At 39.8% G+C, this 23,833-nt stretch overlaps 2 protein-coding genes across 2 annotated transcripts; one reads left to right on the forward strand and one right to left on the reverse strand.

The window, feature by feature from the left end:
• Positions 1-6,296: 6,296 nt before the first annotated feature.
• Positions 6,297-13,265, forward strand: LOC131248518 (probable pectin methyltransferase QUA3). The gene is made up of 7 exons (XM_058248830.1): positions 6,297-6,956; positions 9,219-9,422; positions 9,525-9,735; positions 9,837-10,098; positions 10,293-10,658; positions 11,464-11,559; positions 12,706-13,265. Exons 1-7 carry the CDS (start codon positions 6,540-6,542, stop codon positions 12,926-12,928), a joined length of 1,779 nt encoding a protein of 592 aa, XP_058104813.1. The 5' UTR covers positions 6,297-6,539; the 3' UTR covers positions 12,929-13,265.
• A 1,408-nt stretch (positions 13,266-14,673) lies between these two features.
• Positions 14,674-20,195, reverse strand: LOC131248519 (RHOMBOID-like protein 2). The gene is made up of 5 exons (XM_058248831.1): positions 19,761-20,195; positions 18,056-18,219; positions 16,925-17,088; positions 16,569-16,819; positions 14,674-15,622 (listed from the first exon to the last, which is right to left on the reverse strand). The coding sequence occupies exons 1-5, from the start codon at positions 20,057-20,059 to the stop codon at positions 15,511-15,513; spliced, it is 990 nt and encodes a 329-aa protein (XP_058104814.1). The 5' UTR covers positions 20,060-20,195; the 3' UTR covers positions 14,674-15,510.
• Between the last annotated feature and the right edge of the window lie 3,638 nt (positions 20,196-23,833).

Genomic DNA, 23,833 nt, shown 5'->3' on the forward strand with positions numbered 1-23,833 from the left:
AGCATTCCTTGAACTAAATGCGGGTCCACATCCCCTGGCCTGGGAGTCAGATCAGTGTACAAGACGTGACATCGGAACCGCGGCGACGGCGCGGTCGCAATGGTACAAGTCTCGGATTAAGTCGAATCAGATCTATGGGATACGACTTAAGGTCATGCGTAAACGTCGATTATAGTCACGAGTTGCAGGAATTCGTCGAGAAGGATCGCGAAAGTTGACAGAACAGTATAGACTAGGATACAGGCCTTACACGTTGAACAATCCTAACCACCAATTAGTGGGCACTTTGCTTGTGGAAAAGGACGGTCGGATATTTTCATTCTCAACCGTCCAATAAATGCCCACTAATTTGATAATTTGATAATCTCATAAACTTAAATTTTAGATCATGATACCTCTACGTTGGGTGTCATAATTTGGACAGTTTAATTTTACTACTTGTGTGACACGTGCATAATTTCACGTGCATAATTTGTAAGTAATATATAAGCTTCGGCTTGTCATCCATCAAACCCTGTCGAAGCATCAAAGTTTCACTCATAAGTTTATTGTTGGGTAGATGTCTTGGATTTTTCCAATATGTGCTGCGTAGAGATGTCTTAGTTCGATACAAGTAAAGTTTGATTTGGTTCGATAAAAAATTAGATGTTTCTTTCGTTGCATGTTATGATGATTTGAACTTTGTTGGTTTGACCGAAAAGTTTGATTGGGATGGTCCGGTCCAACCGAAGGTCCCATTCGGTCCGACCAGACATTTTACGCATATTAGCGTAAATTGAGATATTAAGTTCTATTTAAGATTAGGACTTGTAATTCATGTGTTTTTTTCCTTAAGGACAAAGGTTTGCGTGGTGGGAGCGTTTCTAAACATTTATAAGGGCTTGAAAAATATTTTTCTCGGAGGGTTGTGTATCGCAAGGGAAAATTATGTGCTTCTGTAATCAAATGGGACAACCTCCCTGCTCTAGCAACCAACCAAGGGCACACCCTGCCTGTCTCAGCTTTAATCAATCAAGGGGACAACCTCCCTACTCCAGCAACCAACCAAGGGCACACTCTACCTATCTCAACTTTAATCAATCCAGGACACAACCTCCCTACTCCAGCAACCAACCAAGGGCACACCCTGCATGTCTCAGCGTCAGTCAATCAAGGGGACAACTTCCCAACTTTAACAATCAGTCAGGAGCACAACTTACCCATCGTAGCATTAATCAACCAGGGTTATACCTTGCCCCCGTCGCTTACACCGTCATCTGCACCAGTATCATTAGTTGACAACCAGGGGCAGAAGTCCCCACCATCTAGCCATAACAACGAGAGACAGAAGGAGTTTGTCCTCTCAGTCATAGATATACAATGCTCCAATAAGGACATCACATACCGTATGTAGTCTTGAGTTTGAGACTGTGACTTACATTTCTCTTGCATGTCCCATCGGATCAAATTATGTCTTCCTTCTTAATGAGCACCAAATCTTTTACCAGCTTGAATATCAAGACTTGGCCCAAGTCATTGAGGATCGAGAGAATGAGAACATGAGAAGACTAAGATATCGGTCTCCTATAGGCAGGAAACCAAAGCATAAGAGCATTAGGAGAAAATAAGGTTGTCAAAAGGAAGGCAATCATTTCGCCTACACATCAATTCCATCTGATAATACAAAGAACTCGGACAAGGGGGATGGATTGCTTCCATTTGACTGGACCACAATCTTGGTCCCACCTGAGCTAGAAGAACCCAAGAAGCTGCAATCCATCAGGGATGAACCAGGGGAAATCACATCCGATACTGACTCAGAGATCAACCCCTCACTCATCTAGACGTTTGGGCACAATGATGGGAGCCCGTCTACTAATCCCTTAGGCCCTACCTCCTAAGGGGAAGGAGTGCAAGGCAATAACAGGTTCATAGTCCTCGGACAGCAATAAAAGCCAATGTGAATAGCATTCGGCTCCTTAAGCCAGATCAAGCAACCCCTTGTTCGCATTGTCATCTTGTTCGGGCTCCCTTACAACAAAAACTCCAAAAAATCGGAATTTTCAAAAATCCAAAACAACAATATTTTTAAAATTCAAAAGATCCAGATATTTACAAAATTTCCAAAGATTTAAAAAAAAAAATTCAAAAAAAATAAATAATCACAAGCAATAAAAGTGTCAAGTCAGTCAATCAAAGAACTTGAGTATGAAGCTAACTTATATAATTTCAATCCAGAGTTAGACTTTGAACTTAAGGGTTAGGATGAAGCTAATGATGTCAAAGATTATAAATAAACTCTTGAACGAAAGGGTTTCCTTAGAACGTTCAAAACCAAAAGCTAATGTCATCCCAAAATTTTCAAAATCATAAACCTAGGATCTCTTGAAACTCTTAAGGAAGTGCGCATTGAGAACCCTTATCCCCTAAAAATGAGCAGAGAATGATCGAATTCTTGAAGTCATGACTACCCAATCTCGCATCTTATGAAGACTTGTCTGGATTCAAACGAAAACTTGTCTACAAAGCCTGAAATGAAGCCTATCAAGCAGAAGCTATGAAGACCATGCTTACATTCTACGTCAAAAATTACTTCAAGTGTCAAGAGCATGCACATTGAATTCATGAGTGTGCTTCAAAACTCTATAACTTGGCAAGGTCCTAAACATCCTCTATACAAGATATCAACATTAGCAGAAAAGTCAGCCCGACGACATTTAATGGTCATGAGTTTGTACTTGTGATGATCGATTACTTCGCAAAAAAAATGAATGGGGGCAACATCCTACATCTCACACAATGACGCTTGTGAATAACAACATCATTAGCCACTACAAGATCTCACATGTCGTTGTCATCAACAATAGGACGCCCTTCATGAATCTAAAGATGGATGATCTCCTCGAGAAAAATAGAAGACATAGGGTTGCTCTCATATGCATTTTGGGCCAATCATACATCCGTACATACAACTATGGGTGAAACTCTTTATAAGCTAACTTACGAAATAGAAGCAATCGTACAAGTTCAAGTTAAAATATCATGAAGAGTAAAGTCAAGGAAAGAAAAGTCAAATTGGGTTTGCAACAAGTACTGATCCAACTATCAGACTTAAGGGGCAAGTTTAGAGCTCACATGAGATGGCCCAATGATAAGAAGAGTTCTTTCGGGAGGTGCCCTCTGACTCACCAACCTATGGCGAGGATTTTCTAAAGCCCATCAAGGCTGATAGCAGGTAAGCTTATCTAATCATGTCTAGATTTACAATAGCAAAGATGAAGTCAACTTACCAAAGCTAGTAATCCTGATAATCACTTCTCCCATCCCCCAAAAAATCCGCCATCCAGCATCCACAAGGCCGAAGAAGTCATTTTATGGGAGAAGCTATCTTTGAGGTAATGGTACATGCGGTTCGATTCCTATATGGTGAAGATTGGTTATATTAGGTGTGAGCACAATTGCTGCGTTTATCATAGTACTTGAGGATGGATTCTATATTCTACTAATGCTTTACGTTGATGATATGATGATTGTTACAAAGGACAAGAAAGAGAGACTCTTGTTTAAGTCTATGTTAAGCAAGGAGTTTGACATGAAGGATCTTAGCACTACGAAGAAGATCTTAGGCATGGAGATACATAAAGACAGAGAGTCTGAGTAGTCATGGCTTTCTCAAAAGGGTTATGTGTGCTAGAGAGGTTTTACATGGAAGGTGTTAAGCTAGTTATTACGTCTCTAGCATGTCACTTTACGCTATCATCTAAGTCATATCCAAGCACACAAGAGGAGATTTCAAACATGTCATGACTATCACATGCTAGTGTGGTGGGGAGCCTCATATATGCAATAGTTTGCACGAGGCCAGATATCTCACAAGTCACAAGCAGTTAGTGCAGTGAGCAGATATATGACGAATTCAGGAAATAATTATTGAAATACTGTTAAGTGGATTATCAGGTATCTCAGGGACAAAGTTGATACTATGATCATGTTCAAGAGACATGGAGCTTTAAGTGAAGTTGTAGGCTACATGGATTCAAAATATACAAGTGATCTGGACAACAAGAGGTCTACTATAGGATATGTTTTTAGATTAGCAGTTAGATCGATATGTTTGAGATATATGTTATAGTTTACAATAGCATTGTCTACAACCGAGGAAGAATACATATCTACGATAGAGGCGTCAAAGGAGGTATTGTGGTTAAAATGTCTGATATGAGAACTCAAATTGAAGCAGGAAGTGATTCGATTACATTGTGGCAATCAAAGTGTTATTCATATGGTGATGAATCATGTGTATCACACGAGAATAAAGCACATCAACTTGAGGTTCCATATGATAATGAGCTCATTACTTCAGGAGAGATTATGTTTCAAAATTTTCATGTGAACAAGAATGTTTTAGACATGTTGACAAAGCCAATGACTACAGAGAAGTTCAAGCACTGTTCGGGCTTAAGTGGGGGTGGCTAACAGTGAAGTGTGAACTGACAGTGGGGTGTACTAACAAGCTAACAAAAAAAAAAAATTCTCTAGCCATTGATGAGATTTGGCATCGTTGCACAAGGGTGCAAATGGAGCTATGTTCTAGGTAGAGAATGCAGGGAGTGGTTTACGATCAAGGTAGAGGTTGCACGGAAGATCTTTAATGTGACTTTGCAAAATATAAGTAAATGTGGAGATTGTTGTGCAGGATGCCTTGGATTCTACTAGTCTGTTGTACGGTGATGTCCTAGTTCAACTCCACCTAAGCCTGATTCGGTTAGACCAAAAATTGGAGATTTCTCAAGTTGTACGCTGTGATGATTTGCACTTTTTCGGTTCGATCGAAAAGTGTGATCGGGATGACCTTCGGTCGAACTGGACATGTTACACAAATTAGTGTAAATTGGGGTATTTAATTCCTATTCGGAATTATGGCTTGTAATTCAAGTGTTTTCTTTCTAATGGCAAATGTTTGCAAGGTTAAAAGGTTTCTAAACACTTGTCAAGGCTTGGGAATGGTTTTTTTAAGAGGTTGCAAATGCAAGGGGAGATCGGGTGCTTTTGCAATCGAAGAAGTGAGTGTATAAACTCTAAAAGTTTTTATTATAGTTGATCTCTGTCACTTTATGTCACGGTTTTCTCTTGTACGTAAAATATCTTGTGTTATGTGGTTACTTCCTTTATTATTTTAGTTATTCTGTTTTATTTGATAATTCTATCTTCATTATATGAGCTTTCACAAAGTGCATAGATTAACAATAATATTAAATCTAAGGGGGTGTTTGGCGCAAGGTATTAGATGGGATTAGGTGGGATAGAATTGTATTTGGTCTGTGCAATTCCATTCAACATTTGGAAAAGATGGGAAAGGTTGGGATTAGGTGGGATGGAATTGCATTTTGTCCCATGCAGGATTTCCGTTGATTTTGAAATCCACTACGCATGTGGGCCCCAAATTGATGCATGCGTTTATCCATGTCATCCATCCATATACACAGTTTACACGTGACATTCTGATTATATGTTTACAAGTGAATGACATCCGATTACAATTCCATGGTCCACCAAATATGATTTGGCTTAATCCTGCCGTTTCCCTATAGCAAAAATTGTATCCCAAACATGGGATTGGATGGCTACAATACCATGATATTTCCATACATGCAATCATTGTGTAATAATGATGTTAATCCTATCTAATACAATTCAGTACCATTCAATTGCATGGGCCAAACAGGCCGTGAATGTCTAATAACCAACGTTGATAAAGGTTTGCTTAGGGATTTGAATCTCAACACTAAAGGGGCATATGGCGCCTGGTATTAGATAGGATTAGGAGGAATAGAATTGCATTTTGTCTCATCCAGTATTTGGAGAGGATGGGAAAGATTGGGATTAAGTGGGATGGAATTGTATTTAGTCCCATGGTTGCATTTGGTCCATGCGGGATTTCCATGGATTTTGAAATTCACTACACATGTGGGCCCCACATTGATGCACGTGTTTATCCATGCCGTCCATCCATATATATATATATATATGACATTTTGGTTATATATGTGTATAAGTAAACCACATCTGTTGTGAATTTAGTCATTGGTTACAATTCCACGATCCACCGAACATGATTTTGCTTAATCTGGTATTTTTATATTGAAAAATATTTATCTATAACATGGGATTGGATGGGTACTATTTCATCATTGAGCAATAATGATGTTAATCTCATCTAATAGTATTCAATACCATTCAATTCCACGGACCAAAGAAGCCTAAAGAGTATATTTTCCATTTTTTCTCAAAGTAATATTAATTATATGATCCACCATTTTCACGGATCAGATTTTCCATCAAAGCTAGAATAACAGAAATATAAACGTTGCATTCTAAAGTCCCCCTACAACGTTGTATGTGAACATCTCTCGTCGTAAAAACCCGCCGTAGCATACTCAACCCTCTCAACTGAGATCCTTCCCTTCGTCTCCTAACACAAGGAAAACTATCATTCCGAAACCGAATCTCAAATGCCAATCTGACCCGACCCATTCCGACCCGACCCGACCCGACCCGACATGGTGCTCGCGAAGCGTAACACCGGTCGGCAATGGAGGATTCTCAATCTCATATCGGCCGGCTTCTTTGTAGCGGTTTTCATCTTCCTCGCTCTCGTCTTCACACGCTTCAGCGACTCTCTCTTCGTTTCCACCCGCCGATCCGTCACCATCTCCACCGTCGTCGATCCCCTCCACCGTCAGAGGCTTATATCGCTGATCGACGCCGGCCAGAAGCAGCCGTCGATCGAGCCCTGCGGTCCCGATGCCGTTGATCACATGCCCTGCGAGGATCCCCGCAGGAACAGTCAGCTCAGCAGGGAGATGAACTTCTACCGCGAGAGGCACTGCCCGGTGCCGGAGGAGGCGCCGATCTGCTTGGTCCCTCCGCCTGGCGGGTATCGGATCTCCGTTCCGTGGCCGGGGAGCTTGCACAAGGTAAGTCGGATTTAGTCCCATGCTTGTTCGTTACCAGTGAGATGGACGGTCGAGATGTCTTTTAAATTTAAAATTTAAAACTCTGAAACGAGAATCGAACTCCTCTTTTTTGTGATAATTGGGGATGTTTGGTAGATAACGTAACTGAAAGTTGTATTCATTTACCTTTCGAATTGGAATTTGAGATGCAGATTGTACTGTGACATTGCCAAAAATGTGTTGAAGACGCGTTTGGATGCACTATCCAATTGAATCACAATAATTAGTTCAATAAAGTGGAAAACTAGGTTCGAAATTGCAGTTATTTTCATTTCAAGGTAGACTTGAAATTATTACAATCTCAAATTTAGGTATGCTTGCTCACTAGTAGTGCTGGGAAAATTTGCAATTTCCTCTTCATTAATTTGAATGTTTTAGCAAATTGTTCTACTTCGACAATCTAAGTTGTTGATTTTACTTGATTTGTACATGTGGGATTGTGTGGAGATGGCTGACGTTTGCCCCTTCCTAAATTAGTTTGTGAGTTTAACTGCTGTGAGTTGGATATAATGACAATGGATGAGATTTTTCTCCCAGCAATCCTAATATAGATAATCCAGATAATCCAGAAATGAATATTTCGAGCACGTCCCGTCCGCTGCCAAGAGGAAACACACGAATGTACCATTCAACCTTCCTTTTCCAGAGGCTTTTTTTTTTTTTTTTTAAATGGGTAAATATCTTTACAACAGAAAGTAAGAGTAGAACAAGCAGCAACAGATGACTTCAAATAGCATACAGCTACAGGCCTACAGCTGCATTGTCACAGAGACATACAGATACCCTACACAGATCACAGCCAACCCATATAGGCCCCAAGCTAACAGATCACTACAAGGAGCACTAACACTATTGAATAATTCTCCCCCACCCTGGAATGGAAACATTATTCAGTTACATTGCAACAACTCTTCCCAGTCCTGCAAAAACATGGCCCTAGAAATTCCTCTATTATGAGTTGCTCTAGCCGACTTAATAAGATGGCTGCTAATCTTGCTAAGAATTGCAGGGGTTGGAGAATGCTACCCAGAAAAGGTTCTCCTATTCCTTTCAATCCATACCCCAAAAAAGCAGCAAAGAAAACACTCCACTGCCACATTCCATAGCTTTCCCAAGAACCTGTTGATTAACTCTCGAATGCCTTCGCAACAGTCTCTGACTCTCTGGAAACACCCAATTCATCCCAAACTTGTTAGGAATTGCCATCCAAATTTCCTTTGCTACCCTGTAGTGAATGGGAAGGTGATGCATTGTCTCCTCTGCAGTATGGAACATGATGCACCTGTTAGGAATGATTCATTCCTTCTGCTGAAGCTGGTCTAGGGCAATTCCCAAGTCCCAACATATATTCTTTCTGTTTAAGCTGCGTTGCTTAAAGAGTGATAATATGAATCTTGTGCCAAGGATATTGCGAAGAAGTATCCTCGAGCTGTGATTTTGGATAAGTGTGGCCCATGGATTGGTTATCCAGGCTGTTGATCTGATGGACCTTGCTGTGAATTGGGATTACCTTAAAAAGTGATCCTGATTGAACATTTCTGACCCTTCTATCCACGGCCCGCAAATAGATGATCGTGAAGAAAATACAGCAACAGTTCATATTTGACAGGAAAAAAAGAAAAAAAGAAAAAGAAGATGCCGTATAATAGATGGCTACAAGTTTCCAATGTTGGTGTTTAAGAGGCATAGTGTATCCACATTGAGCCAGTTTTTTAGGCATGGTCTATCCATGTTGAGGTCCATCAGTGCAGATGATCAATCCATGGCCCCCCTGGCCATGCTCAAGGGTTGAGGGTCTGTGCATATCCTCTGCACGAGATTCTATAATTCCTTGGCCATCCATTCACTGCTTCAAAACTAGGTTCTTTACTGATTGTGATACTTCATGAAAACACTTAGCTGTAAATTGTTTGATGGTTGACTTAAAATTCCACAAAGATATTGCTTGGAACAAATTCTGCAATATGTGGATTACTTGCCTACCTTTCTCCTTCAAATTTAAGCTATCAGTGGTTGCATGGCCCATTTTCTTGCTCCTCCACTTTTGATAGTCAGTATTTATAGATTTATTCTTATTGGTCATCAATAAATTAAGAGACCCAAGATTTTGAGAACCCAAATCCAAGGACTGTTGATCGAGCACATCACATCTTGCCATCGCAGCAAAAGAGGCAGCACTCTTTTTCCGTTTGGCTTAAAATCTTATCTTTCTCTTACATGCAGATATGGCATGACAACATGCCACATAACAAAATTGCTGAGAGGAAAGGCCATCAAGGCTGGATGAGAAAAGAAGGCCCACATTTCATTTTCCCAGGTGGTGGTACAATGTTCCCTGATGGAGCTGTACAGTATATTCGGAAGCTATCACAGTATGTTCCTATTAGTGGAGGCGTCTTGAGGACAGCTCTGGATATGGGTTGTGGGGTAGGAGCTTTATCCCTTTGTCACTTTCAGCTCCAGTGGTATACTGTTTTTCTTCTATTTCCTTGTTATGATTTTGAATGTTACAGTCCGTTCCTCATGCAGGTTGCAAGCTTCGGGGGTTACTTGCTTAAGGAAGAGATTTTAACCCTTTCCTTTGCTCCAAGAGATTCGCACAAATCACAGATACAGTTTGCACTAGAAAGGGGAATACCAGCATTTGTTGCCATGCTTGGCACTCGCCGGCTGCCATTTCCTGCATCTGCATTTGACCTTGTGCACTGCTCTCGGTGCTTGATCCCCTTTACTGCCTACGGTGAGCTCTCTGACATGCTTTCCTTACATGGCTGCTGGCATTATAGTGTATCATTTCCGTGCTATTTTTCTTCTAATCATAATGGAAATTTGGCTTTGCAGGCGGAACATACATGATTGAAGTAGATCGATTACTTCGACCCGGAGGATATCTGGTTATATCTGGTCCACCTGTACAGTGGCCTAAAGAAGAAAAGGAATGGGCTGATCTCCAAGCTCTAGCACAAACCTTGTGTTATGAGATGATCACTGTCGATGGAAACACTGTCATCTGGAAAAAGCCTTCTGGGGATTCTTGTCTGCCTAGTCAAAATGAATTTGGGCTTGATCTTTGTACTGAAGATGATGATCCAAGTGATGCATGGTAAGCTTTATGATAATCCTTTGTTAGTTTTTCACAACTGTGGTTCAGGTTCACTGCCGGAAATCCCCTTCCATATTTGTAGTAGTCTATAATTCAGCGACCTGGAATAATGCAAATTTGTTAATTTTCTTTCCCTTTTATTAATTTCTATGCCTATGTTGAAAAATACACTTCAATGTGACCTTGTTTTGTAGGTACTTCAAGCTGAAAAACTGTGTCAGTACGCTACCCTCTCTCGAGAAGAAAATTGCTGTTGGGTCCATTCCAAATTGGCCGGATAGACTCACCAATCCCCCTGCAAGGGTCACATCTGGGATCGATGTATTTGAAGCTGACACAAAGCTTTGGGCCAGACGAGTTGTATACTATAAGAAATCCCTCGGCATAAAGCTGGGGACTTCAGCAATACACAATGTTATGGACATGAATGCATATTTCGGAGGCTTTGCAGCATCATTGGTCTCTGACCCTGTTTGGGTCATGAATGTTGTTCCCTCTTACAATCAGTCAACCCTTGGCGTGATTTATGATAGAGGTCTTATTGGAGTCTATCATGATTGGTAATTTTTTTGCTGCATATATAACCTGCTTTCTCCTGCCTCCAAGATGATGGTGGTGTTTATTCATGCTTTCTTTGATGATGGTACTGGTGGTGATTACCGAATTTCTTTGATAATGCATTGGAAATTAGTATAGGTTCCATACTAGATGCTTCACATTTATATTTATTGATAACTGAATTTAAAGAACATAATACAAAAACATTCAAGAAAAAATGGAAAAACAAGAGCTTCATAAACTCAGGAGCTATAAAAGCATATAATTGTTATTAAATTACAATTTTTGCTCAACGAAAATAACATAGAACCCTGTCCGCAATGCTGCAAGTTAGGCCATAATGATGTAAGTCTGCTATGCCGCCATCTTCCTCACTTTTTGTTTTTTGTTTTTTTAAATGCAACCAAGGGTTTTAGCATGTTTCTCATCTCTAGATATGGACTTGATCTATCACCTTTAAACCATGCCCGAATCAGCTTACCTAGAAGCCATACTTCAGCTTCACCTGTTATTCAGATAAACAATTGATTGTTTATGCCATGAATCTCTCAGAGATTGAAGAGGTTGCAAAACATGGGGAATGAATCCTTGCATTGTACAATTTTTACTGCAGTATATGGTTATCCATTGTAATTCATCATAAAAAGAATGTCCTTTGTTATCATCATCTTGTTCTTGGTTACAACACCAAATCTTATATTTTGTTGAAATGCAAAAGTATTCACATCTAATTTATGTATGTTGTAGGAGGTAATCATCATGGTTGCTTAATCAGATCGCTAATGGGTGTGCAGTTGTTGTTGATAGGTGTGAGGCTTTCTCAACATATCCTCGAACATATGATCTCATCCATGTAGGCAGCATAGAATCCTTGATACAAGACTCCAGCTCAGGCAAGAGCAGGTAATTTCTGGTTCACAGCATTGAGGTGTTCAATGCATCCTCAATTGAAATTTCTGTTTTGTTTTAAGTTTTGGAACTTCTTCTTTTTCTTTTTTTTCTTTTTTTTTTCTTCTGTTTTGTTTTGTGGGGGGGGGGGGGGAATTCTCAACAAATACTAACATAGGCAGCCAAAAGAATAAAAATAAGCGAAAAGGCTGGATTCAAAAGGCTTGAAGGTCCTAATCCCAAGCAATGACATCTCGCTTCCTAAACACTTCATCAAGGAGCCTATGCCAATCTCTGAAGCATCTTCACCTGCAGATTGGATAACACCTGCAGGGATTTGTTCAATGCAGAACAAGCAATGACCACCCGCACGATTTGTTCACTGCAAATGGATTAAAGTGGGATAAATGTAAATCAGTTAGAAACCTGTACCACATGATATGTAAATAGGTTAAAGTGGGGAAAGGGATTAAAGGGTAGGATTTTGTTCACTGCAAACAAGATAAAGGTGGCTACATCTCCTGTATGATAGACAAAACCTCCCTTCTTAAAATTCTTTTGTTCTTTCAGCATCGAGGGTACTTCATCGCTTTTAGAGGGAAAGAGTGCTCTCTTTGGCACTTTTAATGTAGTTATAGGGCCATTCGCTAAATTGATGAGAAAGTGTTATCATTTAATCCTCAGCTATGGGTCATTGTAGAAAAGAAAACAGAATCATTTTCTTGGAAACATTAAGCTTTCATTGTGTTAAGTTCGATGTTGAAATCAATGCCAATATTTCGACTTTTCATAAGGTATTTCTTTTTCTTTGAATCTCCTGATATATGGATGAATTTGACATCATCACATGATAAAATACCCATTCTCATCACATTTATGTAAAGGGAAAGACCACAGAATCTTTGGCAAGGAGGTTTTCATTATGTTTGGTTGAGTTGCACATTTTGAAAAGTTTTTACATTAATAATCTTATGATTCAGTTTTCCAAATTTTGGATTCTGTAATATTATTATTCTAGCATGAAGATTCCTGTGGTTAGCTTCTTTCACCTCTTTTGTTATTTCAATTCACTTCCTTGTTTGTTTCAATTCCAGCTATGTTTCCATGTAATTGAGTAACTTTTTTTCTTTTTTCTTCTTCTTTTCCCTGTTTGGGGTGCAGATGTCATCTTCTTGATTTGATGTTGGAGATGGATCGGATACTACGTCCAGAAGGAACGGTCATAGTTCGAGATTCACCCAAAACCATGGACAAGGTGAGCCGCATAGCTCATGCAATAAGATGGACAGTTAAGGTGTACCCTGCTGAGTCAGAATCAGATGAAAGTGTGAAAATTCTAGTAGCAACTAAGAAGTTTTGGAAGCTACCTTCAGCTTCTCTTTGACACTTGTTCTTTACATTGTTTCTTCTTCTTCTTCATATTATTCTTCTTTTGGTTCTTCATATTATTCTTCTTTTGGTGTTTCTTCTTCTTCTTCATATTATTCTTCTTTTGGTTTCTAGGCATGAAGTTTATATCAAGAGAGTTTTTTTTTGTTTTTTCTCTTCTCTGGATGTACAAAAAGAAACCTCTTGGAAATTGTCTTGAATGGCATTGAAGAATTACTGCTAAGGGTTTATTATGTGGGGTTCTCGCATTCATTAACATCGTAGAAGATGCTGTTCAATCAAAGCAAGATTACCAATTTCGATTTTCTTTTCTGGTGTACAAGATACCAACATGTACCCTGCTGTATTTTTATCTTGTAATTGAATGTATATGGTATGCAACCCTTTCCTCATGGATCCTTTTTATTCCCCACCTTTCATTAAAAACCAAAAAAAAAAAAAAAAACAAAAAACAAAAAACAAAACAGGAAGTGGAAGACATCCAACAAAGTAGTAAAATAGCAAACAGTGATTCATACTGCTTGGCCCAAAGTAAATGATATCACGACATCTGTATCCTCCCCTTTTTTCCTTTTTTATTTCCTAAACTTTTATTTGTTAAGGATTTTTTGCTGGGTTAGGCAGAACTGCATAATAAGAGGAACTGATTGCTAGTCTCATGCCTTTCTGTACATGGTTTTCAACATCAAAAGGGTACACTTCTGTACTACTCTAGACCGGTAGGGAAAGGGGGTTTCTAGCAGAAATATAGGAAGCAGATTTTCTTTTCTTTTCTTTTCTTTTCCATGGTTTTCCCAGAAAATTGTGAAGATCAGTGTCTTCCAATGTTTCATGGAAGAAGCATGTTGATTGCGCCTTCTTACTTTAGCTTCCTTTTCCAAGGATTATTATGAAAAATCACACTGTAAAACAAACAACATTAAGAGCCCATAGATGTTCATTCCTCGTCGCTTCCATTTTAGTTTTCTTTATCCAGATTTAGTTTTCATCATGTTTGTTTTGAGAGAAAACTCAGGTCAACCATCAAAAAGAAAATGAATTCCTTTTGATGTGATAGTTTTCTCATTGTTGAAAAGTCAAAAGAGAGAAAAAACTATTGGTTTCCGTTTCTAAAGTATTCCTTTAATAAGTGATTATAACTTATTCCTTAATAAACATATTAAAATATCTTTTCCTCACAGTGGATCTTTTCTTCACATGGTGGGAAAAGAGTTGACTATCTAATGTGATGTTTTAAATTGGTAAAAAGTTGCTGGTTTGGTGGATTTTATACTTTGAAAATGGCAAGACACAATGGGAATGGAAACGAAAGGCATTTTCCATGCAACTTCATGGTACAAAACAAACAGGCATATAGAAATCCGCTTTCGCAAATGCTAAACATGAAAATTTCCACATTTTGGGATTCCCTGCCTGATTTATATCATCTGTTGTTGAGCAAATGGTGATAAGATACATCCCCAATCGACTTAGTTCAGACCTCTTCATTCAGAGATCAGATTGGTATATGAAAAGGGTACCTTTGGTATCTTGAAAATGGGATCAAATTGAACCATTTACCTGATTTCACATTTTTTTTCCTCCTGGAAATGGAAAAACGAATTCTACGCCATTTATTTTTATTTCAAAACATTGTCAATGTAATATCATTCTCATTTCAAAGGTATTGCACGGAATCAGGTACCCTAAATTTTATTTAATTATCATAGGAGATGGAACAAGTCACAAGAATTTCCCATGAAAACAAATGGCTCATCATATACATCATCATAATTTATTGCTTCTTGATCAGACGAGGGCATGACAGGGTCAGCAGCAGTGGCGAATAGGCGACCACTTCAATAAAAATAGAAAAGGACCAGCTTGCAGAGAGCCATACGGCCATTTCAAACCATCGCATGGCTCTCTCTCTCTCTCTCTCATGCAGTAGTCATGTTCACCTAAGGCAACTTGTTAGAAATGATCCACCAGCCAGATTTTGGGTCCATGGCCCATCATTGGTGTGGCAGTAACCGACCGGATGAGGGGTCCACATACCTAAATTTTCCACATGGATATGTCTCCACGTGCATAGATAGGCGTGTGGTTAGGTGTACAAACAAGTCCCCTCTTCAATTAGCATTCCTCCAGATAAGGATTTCAATTGTTACCATGACTTCATTAATTTCTTCCCTCAGCAACGAGTGATGCAAGAAAATATCAGATAGACTCATTCAAGCCATAGAAAAAATCAACACACCCATATGACTACATAATACATGAAAAAAAAAACATTCAAAAATAAAAGAATGCTGATCTATAAAAAAATATACAACAATCCAATATCTACCAAGGGAAGATATAGATAGGGCAAGCAATAACACAATCCTCAAGAAAGCGGAATTTAAAAAATAATAAAAAAAAAAAAAAAAAAAAATTTAAAGGAAGAAAGAAAAAGAAAAGCAACCAGCTCTCTAAGCTATATACATGGGTAAAGTAAAACCGGATGGGTCTTATTTATTTCTCCCAAAGAATGAACGAACCACCCCCCCACCCATTTTCACCCAAACCTTCCTATAAGCAAAGAGATGATGTTCCTCAACTCCCACAACGCCACCTCGATGTTGGTACGCATGTCAGATAGTGACACCAGTGGCAGTGGTCATTTCCATTCACTCCGCGAAACAACATCACCAGGCCAACCACAAACCTGCAAAATAGAAAAACCATCTCGGCTTCAGTTCCTCATGGAAAACATAGTTAGTTGGCTAGAGAAATGTAACACTCTTGGTTATTGGTCATGACATTAGTTGTGTATATCACTTTCATAATGCACTAACACCTTTAACTGATTCTTCAATACATCTTATGTTGACTTTGAAAATCCGATGTAAGCACCAACGATCCGTTGGCAATGGAAAAGAAGGTAAAACTGGAGTGCTGATGCATTTGGGGTGCTCAATTAAAATGAGAGTACCCTTAAATTACAGTTAAGGAACATTTTTAGTCCGGCTTGAAACACACAGAATAGCAAGGGATCATCATTAAAGAAGGCATCAAGAAAACCAACTCACCCAACTCTAGACACTCCAATCCTTTTGGAACCCATATCTGTTAATTAAAATGCTAAACTTATTTCGGTGATTTCAACTTCATTCGATTAAAGACTGCAGTTCAATTCGTTGAGCATCCAACTCTGCCTACTAATCAGGTGACCAGAGTAGCCTTGAGATGAGCAGAGGTGCCTAGTCTCTGGCAAGCATAGGCAATCCTCACAAGCAGCTTTACTCGCCTAGAGAAAGCACCCCAGGGCCCAGAGTACATTTTAATCAAACACTTCAAAAATTTCATGATTAATCAGGTCTAATTTGGTGCAAAATATCATAATATTTCATGATATTTGGTATAACCAAATGCACCCTAAGATGTTATTTAAACCTAAAATCTACATATTCTAATAGAATATTTGAAGTCCATAACAGAAAGTGTTCAAAGACTACATTGAATTCCTGGCTTGCTCACAAGCAACTATGAGTTAATTGCAAATGCCTACAACAGACACTCGCCTGGGACAAAATAATTGAAAGCAATCTGTGCAAGAAATAGTATGTGCTGAGGAAATTAGTAATAACGATTCAACGTCCAGTTTCACTTACCCAGCTACCAGCAAAACCACAGCAACCAGCCACAGTGCATACTGGTATGCCTTGTGCTTGGATGGTGCCCGACCTGCAGATGGAAGATTGTGGCGTTCCATCCAACCAAACTGGGGCCGGACCAACAAAATAAAGCCCAGGAGAAAACCCGTTAAGAAACCTCCAATGTGAGCAAAATTATCAACATGAGGTAGTATTCCAACAGCGAGGTTTATGACGATGATCACTATCAGTGTTATTAAAGCTGCAGCCTGCACAAGCAAAGAAATGTTAGTTTAGACGTAGGGGCAGAATAAATATAGCTAAAAATATTTAGTAAATCACCGCATCAGACCATGTCCTTAAACAGCACTGACCTTGTTGGCATAGATAGTCCAGTTGGTGATAAGCTCAGAAAGCATAGCTCCTAGAAGTCCAAATAGAGCACCAGAGGCACCAACAGAAATGCTATTCTGAATAAAAAGGGAAGAGAGGACGCTGCCACCGAACCCAGATAAGAGGTAGATTACCCCAATGCGCACTGCAAGATCATGCAAAAATGGTTCAGGTTTACACGATTTTTTTTTTTTTTTTTACAATAGTTACAAAATTGACATCCAGAATCAGGAACCATTTCATTTGAAATCTTGGGACTAAACTCAGAACATCCAAATGGGTTAAGTTAGAACACTAGCCTCCCATATCAATTTGGATGAGCAAACATTCAAAAATTTGAACACCAATCCCACACAGGAGGGAAAAAGGTACATCCTACTACAGTACCTTGGATTGAATCTGCACATCCAACTATGGTACTTTAGATTGGTAGAATCCTTTCTACCATGGCCAAAATAAAAAATAAAAAATCTGCATATGTGACTTTTTCTGCCGATTGCAACAAAAAAAGCAAGCCTGTGGAAGACAGTTTTCCTTTACACGGTTTTACACAAAAAAGGGCAATTTTCTTTCCTCCCAAAAATCTAATATCATGTTTTCCACTTTTCTTTCTTCCTTTTTTTTATTTTTATTTTTATTTTTATTTTTATTTTTATTGAGAGAGAGATTGAGATTATACTCCCTTTTGACCATTGGACTTTCTGTTTTTCCATGGAAATCACATTTACTCTAATAAGAAACCTTTCTAGGATTCTTTTCCATGAATTTCCTTACCACAGTTTTCCTCATATATGATGTTTTCCTTTTTCAAATCTATTTTTTGAATTCCACCAATCCAAATAGGACCTAAGTGATCCACAACAAAAATAAACCAATCGAATTGTGCATGGGCATCTTTTTCTTTTTTTCCCCAGATGTGGGGTTATCATATCTCACTAACCAAATAGGAGGAAAAAATCCAAATGAATAAACAATGAACTTTTTCATTGTCTTTCTAATGAAAGATGAACTTGTTAGATTAAACTCATTGGTTGCATGTAAGTCCAAACAAAAATTTCACGGCCACAAAAACCTTGAAAAAGATAAGGAGCATCATTAAGAGCATGGCTTACCAAACCCAAATTGCTGTTCAAGTCGGATTCCAATGAAAACCAGGCTAAACATATTTGCAAGTAGATGAACGACACCTGCATGTAACCAGATACAGGTAATAAGCCTCCATCCTTGACCTCCATGGACCACTTGATACCAAGCAAGGGCTCCTAACTTCTGCAATCTGTATTGGAAGTATTTGGAAAAAAAAAAGGAATCAATATCATCCACAAATCCTAAAATTGCCAAAAGAAAACCTTGACACACGGGCAAACAATCTAAGTTTACACTTTTTGTTACTACTATCACTACATTTAATTTGGTAAATAAAATGTCTCTCCAACTTCATTTGGAGTTAATTTCCAAGGATGCACTGATCTTAGGAAGGTAGACCATAGCATAACAGCATGAACAGAACTTGATGGTCTGGCCAAGATAGCAGTGCAAGCATCTTCTCATTTGATGAAAGAAACCACAATCCAGCGATCTGGACTGTTTATCTAATGGATCATACTGTAAACAGAGCAGGAGCAAAATAACCACATGAACGGGAAAGTCTGATCAGTTCTATTAGAGGACTTATGCAATTTTTTGGTCATTGATAAAAGAGAGAAAATTATTATAATCCAAGAAGCAATTTACCAGATTTTGATTCACAGATGAGTTAAACGAAAGGGCAAAGGAGTCACATGACGGTTTCTAGGCCGTTGCACCTCATTTACATCATCATCTACACCTTATCACAGCTCGGCTACATGAATCCCATCATAGGAATTCAAAGAAAATAATTCTCATTTCATAAACTCACATGATCCTTGTCATACATACTTTGTTTTGCCTATGTCACAACTAAAGATCACCACCACCTGTTGCCCCATGCGGCCAACATGCCGATTACTTCAATGATCAGAACTGCCCATCTTCTCAATAGAAGCTACTGTCTAACAATCACGATTCAGCATGATCCCAACATATAATTTTTAAAGTTGAATGTGAACCATTGAAAATTCCTTTCCAACATTCTAAATTCATATAGACATCGTGATGGTCAAAATACTCTGTTCTGCATAAGCTTCAAACACTGGCCCAAATAACATAGATTTCAGAATAATGGACGGTTGTGATTGGACGATCTGACCATGCAGGCCACAATGAGGCAACACATTGTAGCAATCCTGACCCTGAATAGCAACAGATGAATCCTTTCCTTCATCAGTAAAACCCAAACTATCCCTAATTCGCCCAATCACCTTTACTAAATAACTCCCCTAAAGACATTCAAACACCTAGGCTGCGTTTGGCTGCACCAAGTATCATGATATTTCTTAATTAATCAACATGATTTGGTTCAAAATATCATGAAATTTCATGATATGTGGTGCAACCAAACGCAGCCATAACAAAGTAAAGATTCCAAGAAAAGAAATTAGGAGAATAACTATATTTTCGAATTCCTCTACGGTTGAGATAGGAACTCCTTTTACTAACCGTACAGGCCTCGTGGGGCCCATTCGGTTAATATCCAACGGCTGACAGACACTCGTACGATCAAGCGGGCCCCACAACCACCACCCCATAGATGAAATTTCTGGCCTGTGGCCCACCAGACGAACGGCCGGGATCATCAAAGTAGATAGATTTACCCAAATTGCTAACCGTATCTCATAAGATCCTGTAACTCAATTTCTGAAAGAAAAAAAAAATCACAGCCGATCAAAAGCTTACGTGGCGGAAGATGGACCGAGGAGAGGATTCTCCCTGAGGGGTTGGAAGGAGAACCGTCCAAGGAACCGAACGACGCATCTACCGTTCGTCTGATCATGCTTCCTGGGGCAGTTATTGATGAACATGGTGACGATGAAGACTGCCACGTTGGCAACCACGAACATCGGGATGATCCAAGACGTCCATTGCCGCTCAGAAGTTTCGAAGTAATAAGGAGTCGACGATGCTGGAGGATGGTGATTCCCTCCTCCTCTGTTCTTCGCAGCTCCTCTGCTCTCTATATCTTCGTTCGCTGCCATCTCAATCTCAAACGTGTGAGGGTTTCTTCGCTACCTGCAACTCGGTGGAGAAAGGCGGATGAAAGATAGAAGAATGAGGGAAGTCGGGAGATTTTAAAACGGATGTTTCGAGAGGAAGAGGAGTTATTCGAGTTCTTCTCCATGACTGTTTGCTTTCTTGGCTTTGAAGGGAGAGTCGGTGATACTCTGGCAGAGTGTGATGAACGATACGCAGGCACTTGGAAATTACTTAGAACTTGCAAACGTGGTATACAAGTTATTAAATTAAACCTTTTAAATTATGGTACGCGGTTTAGATGTATCATGAAAGAAAACAAATATGCTTATTTGACTATCTAACTATCGGATTGGTGGACATTCATTGAACGGTTAAAATGAGAAGAATGAATCAGCGGTTAGGATTGTTCGGCTTATCTGGTCTTCGGATTTGTGAACTGGAAACATTAGGCTGCATTGTGTAGTCGGTTTTATTTGAGTTAATATATGGCATGTGTACAATTTATGAGTGCCTGTGTATGAAGTGTTGGAGGCAGCCTGAGTAGCATATTACTCATTGAATTGAGACTTGCGAGAGAGTGGTAGTTGAGATGGGCCCACCCTGTTGAATATGTCAAATCCGCTCCATCCATCAGGTTCTATCTTGGAATCTTGGAACTGGGGAAAAAATAATTCCAGATCTAGAACTCAGGTAGGCCACATCAATGGGGATGGGATACCAACCGAAGGACTTTATGTGGAGTGGCCACCTCGAAGTGCATGTAACGGTAACTTATCAGGATGAAGCGAAGATGTGGATGATCCAAAACTCAGGTGGCTACACTGCGTGACGTTTTTTTATCTGGCTGATCTTTTAAATGTACGGTTCAATTGTGATTTTTGACCTGATGGACGGAGTAGATTATTCACATTCAACACGGTGGGCCCAACGCGGCTTGGGTGTTTTTCGGCCGCTGAAAGAGGCGTTGAAGAGGAAGCAACTCCCAACGTATGTTAAAAGTTACGGAGGCATGTCGAGAGTTTTTAGATCTCGATCCATGATTTTATTTTTGAATTGACGGAAGTACCCTGTGAAAATTACGAATGTGCCCTTACCTGCACACCCGTCGTTTCTACGTGTAGGATGCGTGTGGATGTCGACGCGGCGCACGTAAGTAATGCCGTACGCGACTTGATCGGGGATGTCTTCGCGGGTGGGACGCGATCCAGTGATGTGGCCCATGTGGATGTGACCCCGACAGTGGGGCCTACCTTAATGTGTGCGTTGTATATCTACGCCGTTGGTCTGTTTTTTTAAGCTTATTTCAGCGCATTGTCCCAAAAAAGAAGTAGATACAAATCTAAGGTGGACCACGCTACATGAAACAGTCGTTATTGAACAGCCACCGTTAAAAACTTCTTAGGGGGTGTTTGGGGCATGCTATTAGGAAGGATTAGGTGGGATGGGATTCAAAAACAGTAATTATTACGTATCACATTGATTGTCCCCTGTTACTATGGGATAAGCCTAGTTCCTTCCGTGCCATATTTGTAATACGGTGGAATTCACTCTTTTGTTTCTCATATACTCACCATTATTGTGTTATATCCAAACCGTTCATCCGTTTTGTAACCTCATTTTATGGCATGGGCCTAAAAATGAGGTAGATTCAAAACTTATGTGGCCTCAAAGAAGTTTTCAACGGTAAGTGTTCAATTCCCGCTACTTTCTATGATGGGGTCCACTTAAGCTTTAGATCTACCTGATTTTTTGGCCCATGCTCTAAAACGATCTTGAAAAATGAGTGGACAGTGTGGATATAGTTCACACATCATGGTAAGACCTACACAACTTGCTAACATTGAGTGGAATTGGCACAGGACCAAATGCAATTCCATCTATTCTAATTCCAAGCTTTTCCATTCTTCCCAAACATTGAGTGAAATTGGCACGGGACTAGGGTGTACATTGAGCCGAACCAAGTCGAGCTAGCCTCAACTCAACTCAGCTCAAACACTGGCTGACCTCAGCTCGAACTCGGCTCAGCTCGGTCCCTGAGCCTGACTGGCCAGCTCGGCTTGGTTCGGTCAGCAACTCGAGCCGAGTTCGCCATTGAGGCATTTCCACAAACACTTAAACTGCAACTTCAAAATCCTATTGTTTATCAAACCTCCCACGAAAATTACTACTTTGTTAAACCCAGGTAGAAGAAGAAGTCAGAGAAGAGGAATCCATATGCATTGAGTTATCTATATATATTTATATATATATATATATATATATATATATATATATATATATATAAATATATATATATATATATATATAAACCGCTTTCCTTCTTCTATCAGATCTACTTCCCGCCATATTCCTGCTCCAGATCTAGTGATTTCCAGCCATGGGTCTTGAGATTTCACTTCTCATGGCATTGAGTCATTTTATCAAACAGATGGTGAGCAACATTAATGACAAAGTAACCAAGTCACCGAACTAGTTCGATTTGAGCTGGATTCGAGCGGGATTTGATCCAAGTCGAGTCGAGCTGGGGCCTGCTCAAACTCGGCTCGAACTCATTTTCGAGCTCAAAAAATCAACTCGACTCGGCTCAAACTTAGTTTCGAAACGAGTTGAATCGAGCTTTTTCGAGTCAAGTCGAGCGAGCTAACTGAGCTAGCTCGGTTCGTGTACACCCCTACACGGGACCAAATGCAATTCCATCCCACCTAATCCCATCTAATACCATGCGGCAAACGCCCCCTTAGGGTTCACCGTAATGTTTATTTGCCTTCCAACCTTATGTAGCCATGGATGAAGTTGCCATGGATGAAGAGAAAATACAGATATCAGCTTGATCCAAAACTTTTGTAGCCCACGAAGGTTTTAATGGTCAATCACCGTTGTTTATTATGGTGTGGTCCATCTAAGTTTTGGATCTAGCCAATCACCATTATTTTTTATGGTGTGGTCCATCTGAGTTTTGGATCTATGCGCACTAAAATGAGCTGAAAAAAATGGACAGATGGTGCGTACAACGATATAGGTCCCATGGTCAGACTCCCACCCACATCATTAATGCAGGGTGGTTGTAGCTAAGTCGCAACTGAAACGTCGGTTTCCATCCCCACTGTTTATTGTGTTGTAGCACACTTGAGTTTTGAATCCTCCTTATGAAAGCAGATTGCTTAAAGCATATTGCATCCTGTCCGTGCCAGGAAGGACTCAGCTTTGGGGCTCCGTGAGGCCCACTGTGATGTATGGGTTCTATCCACGAGACCCATCCATTTTGCCAGATCATTTTAGGATATGGCCCCAAACATGAGGCACATCCAAGGCTTGAGTGGACAACACCACATGAGGTAGTGATGATAATGACACACACCATTGAAACCTTACTAGGGTTGATGTAAATGTTTATTTGCCATCCAACATGTTCACAAGTATATTTGGACACGAACTGAGTTAGCTTGGTCAGCTCACTTGACTCCACTCGACTTGGAAAAGCTAGACTCGACTTTGCTCAACATTGGGTTTGAACCTAGTTGAGCTAGCTTTTGGAGCTCAAAAAAATTTCGAGCCGAGTCCCATCTTGCCCAAGTTCGACTCAACTCGACTTAAGACTCGGATCGAATAGGATCAGTGACTCCATCACTTAATATAAATAGGAATTTTAAAAATTACTCCCCCCCCCCAAATCTTCCTAGCGAGCAAGCCTGCCCCGAGCCCTATTGCCCTGTCCCCTATCTCCCTTCCTCTTTCCCTATCTTTCTCCCCAAGTGAGCTCCCTAAGCCTTAGCCCC

The sequence above is a fragment of the Magnolia sinica genome, chromosome 6 (assembly GCF_029962835.1).
Source record: "Magnolia sinica isolate HGM2019 chromosome 6, MsV1, whole genome shotgun sequence".
In the NCBI taxonomy this organism is placed as follows: domain Eukaryota; kingdom Viridiplantae; phylum Streptophyta; class Magnoliopsida; order Magnoliales; family Magnoliaceae; genus Magnolia; species Magnolia sinica.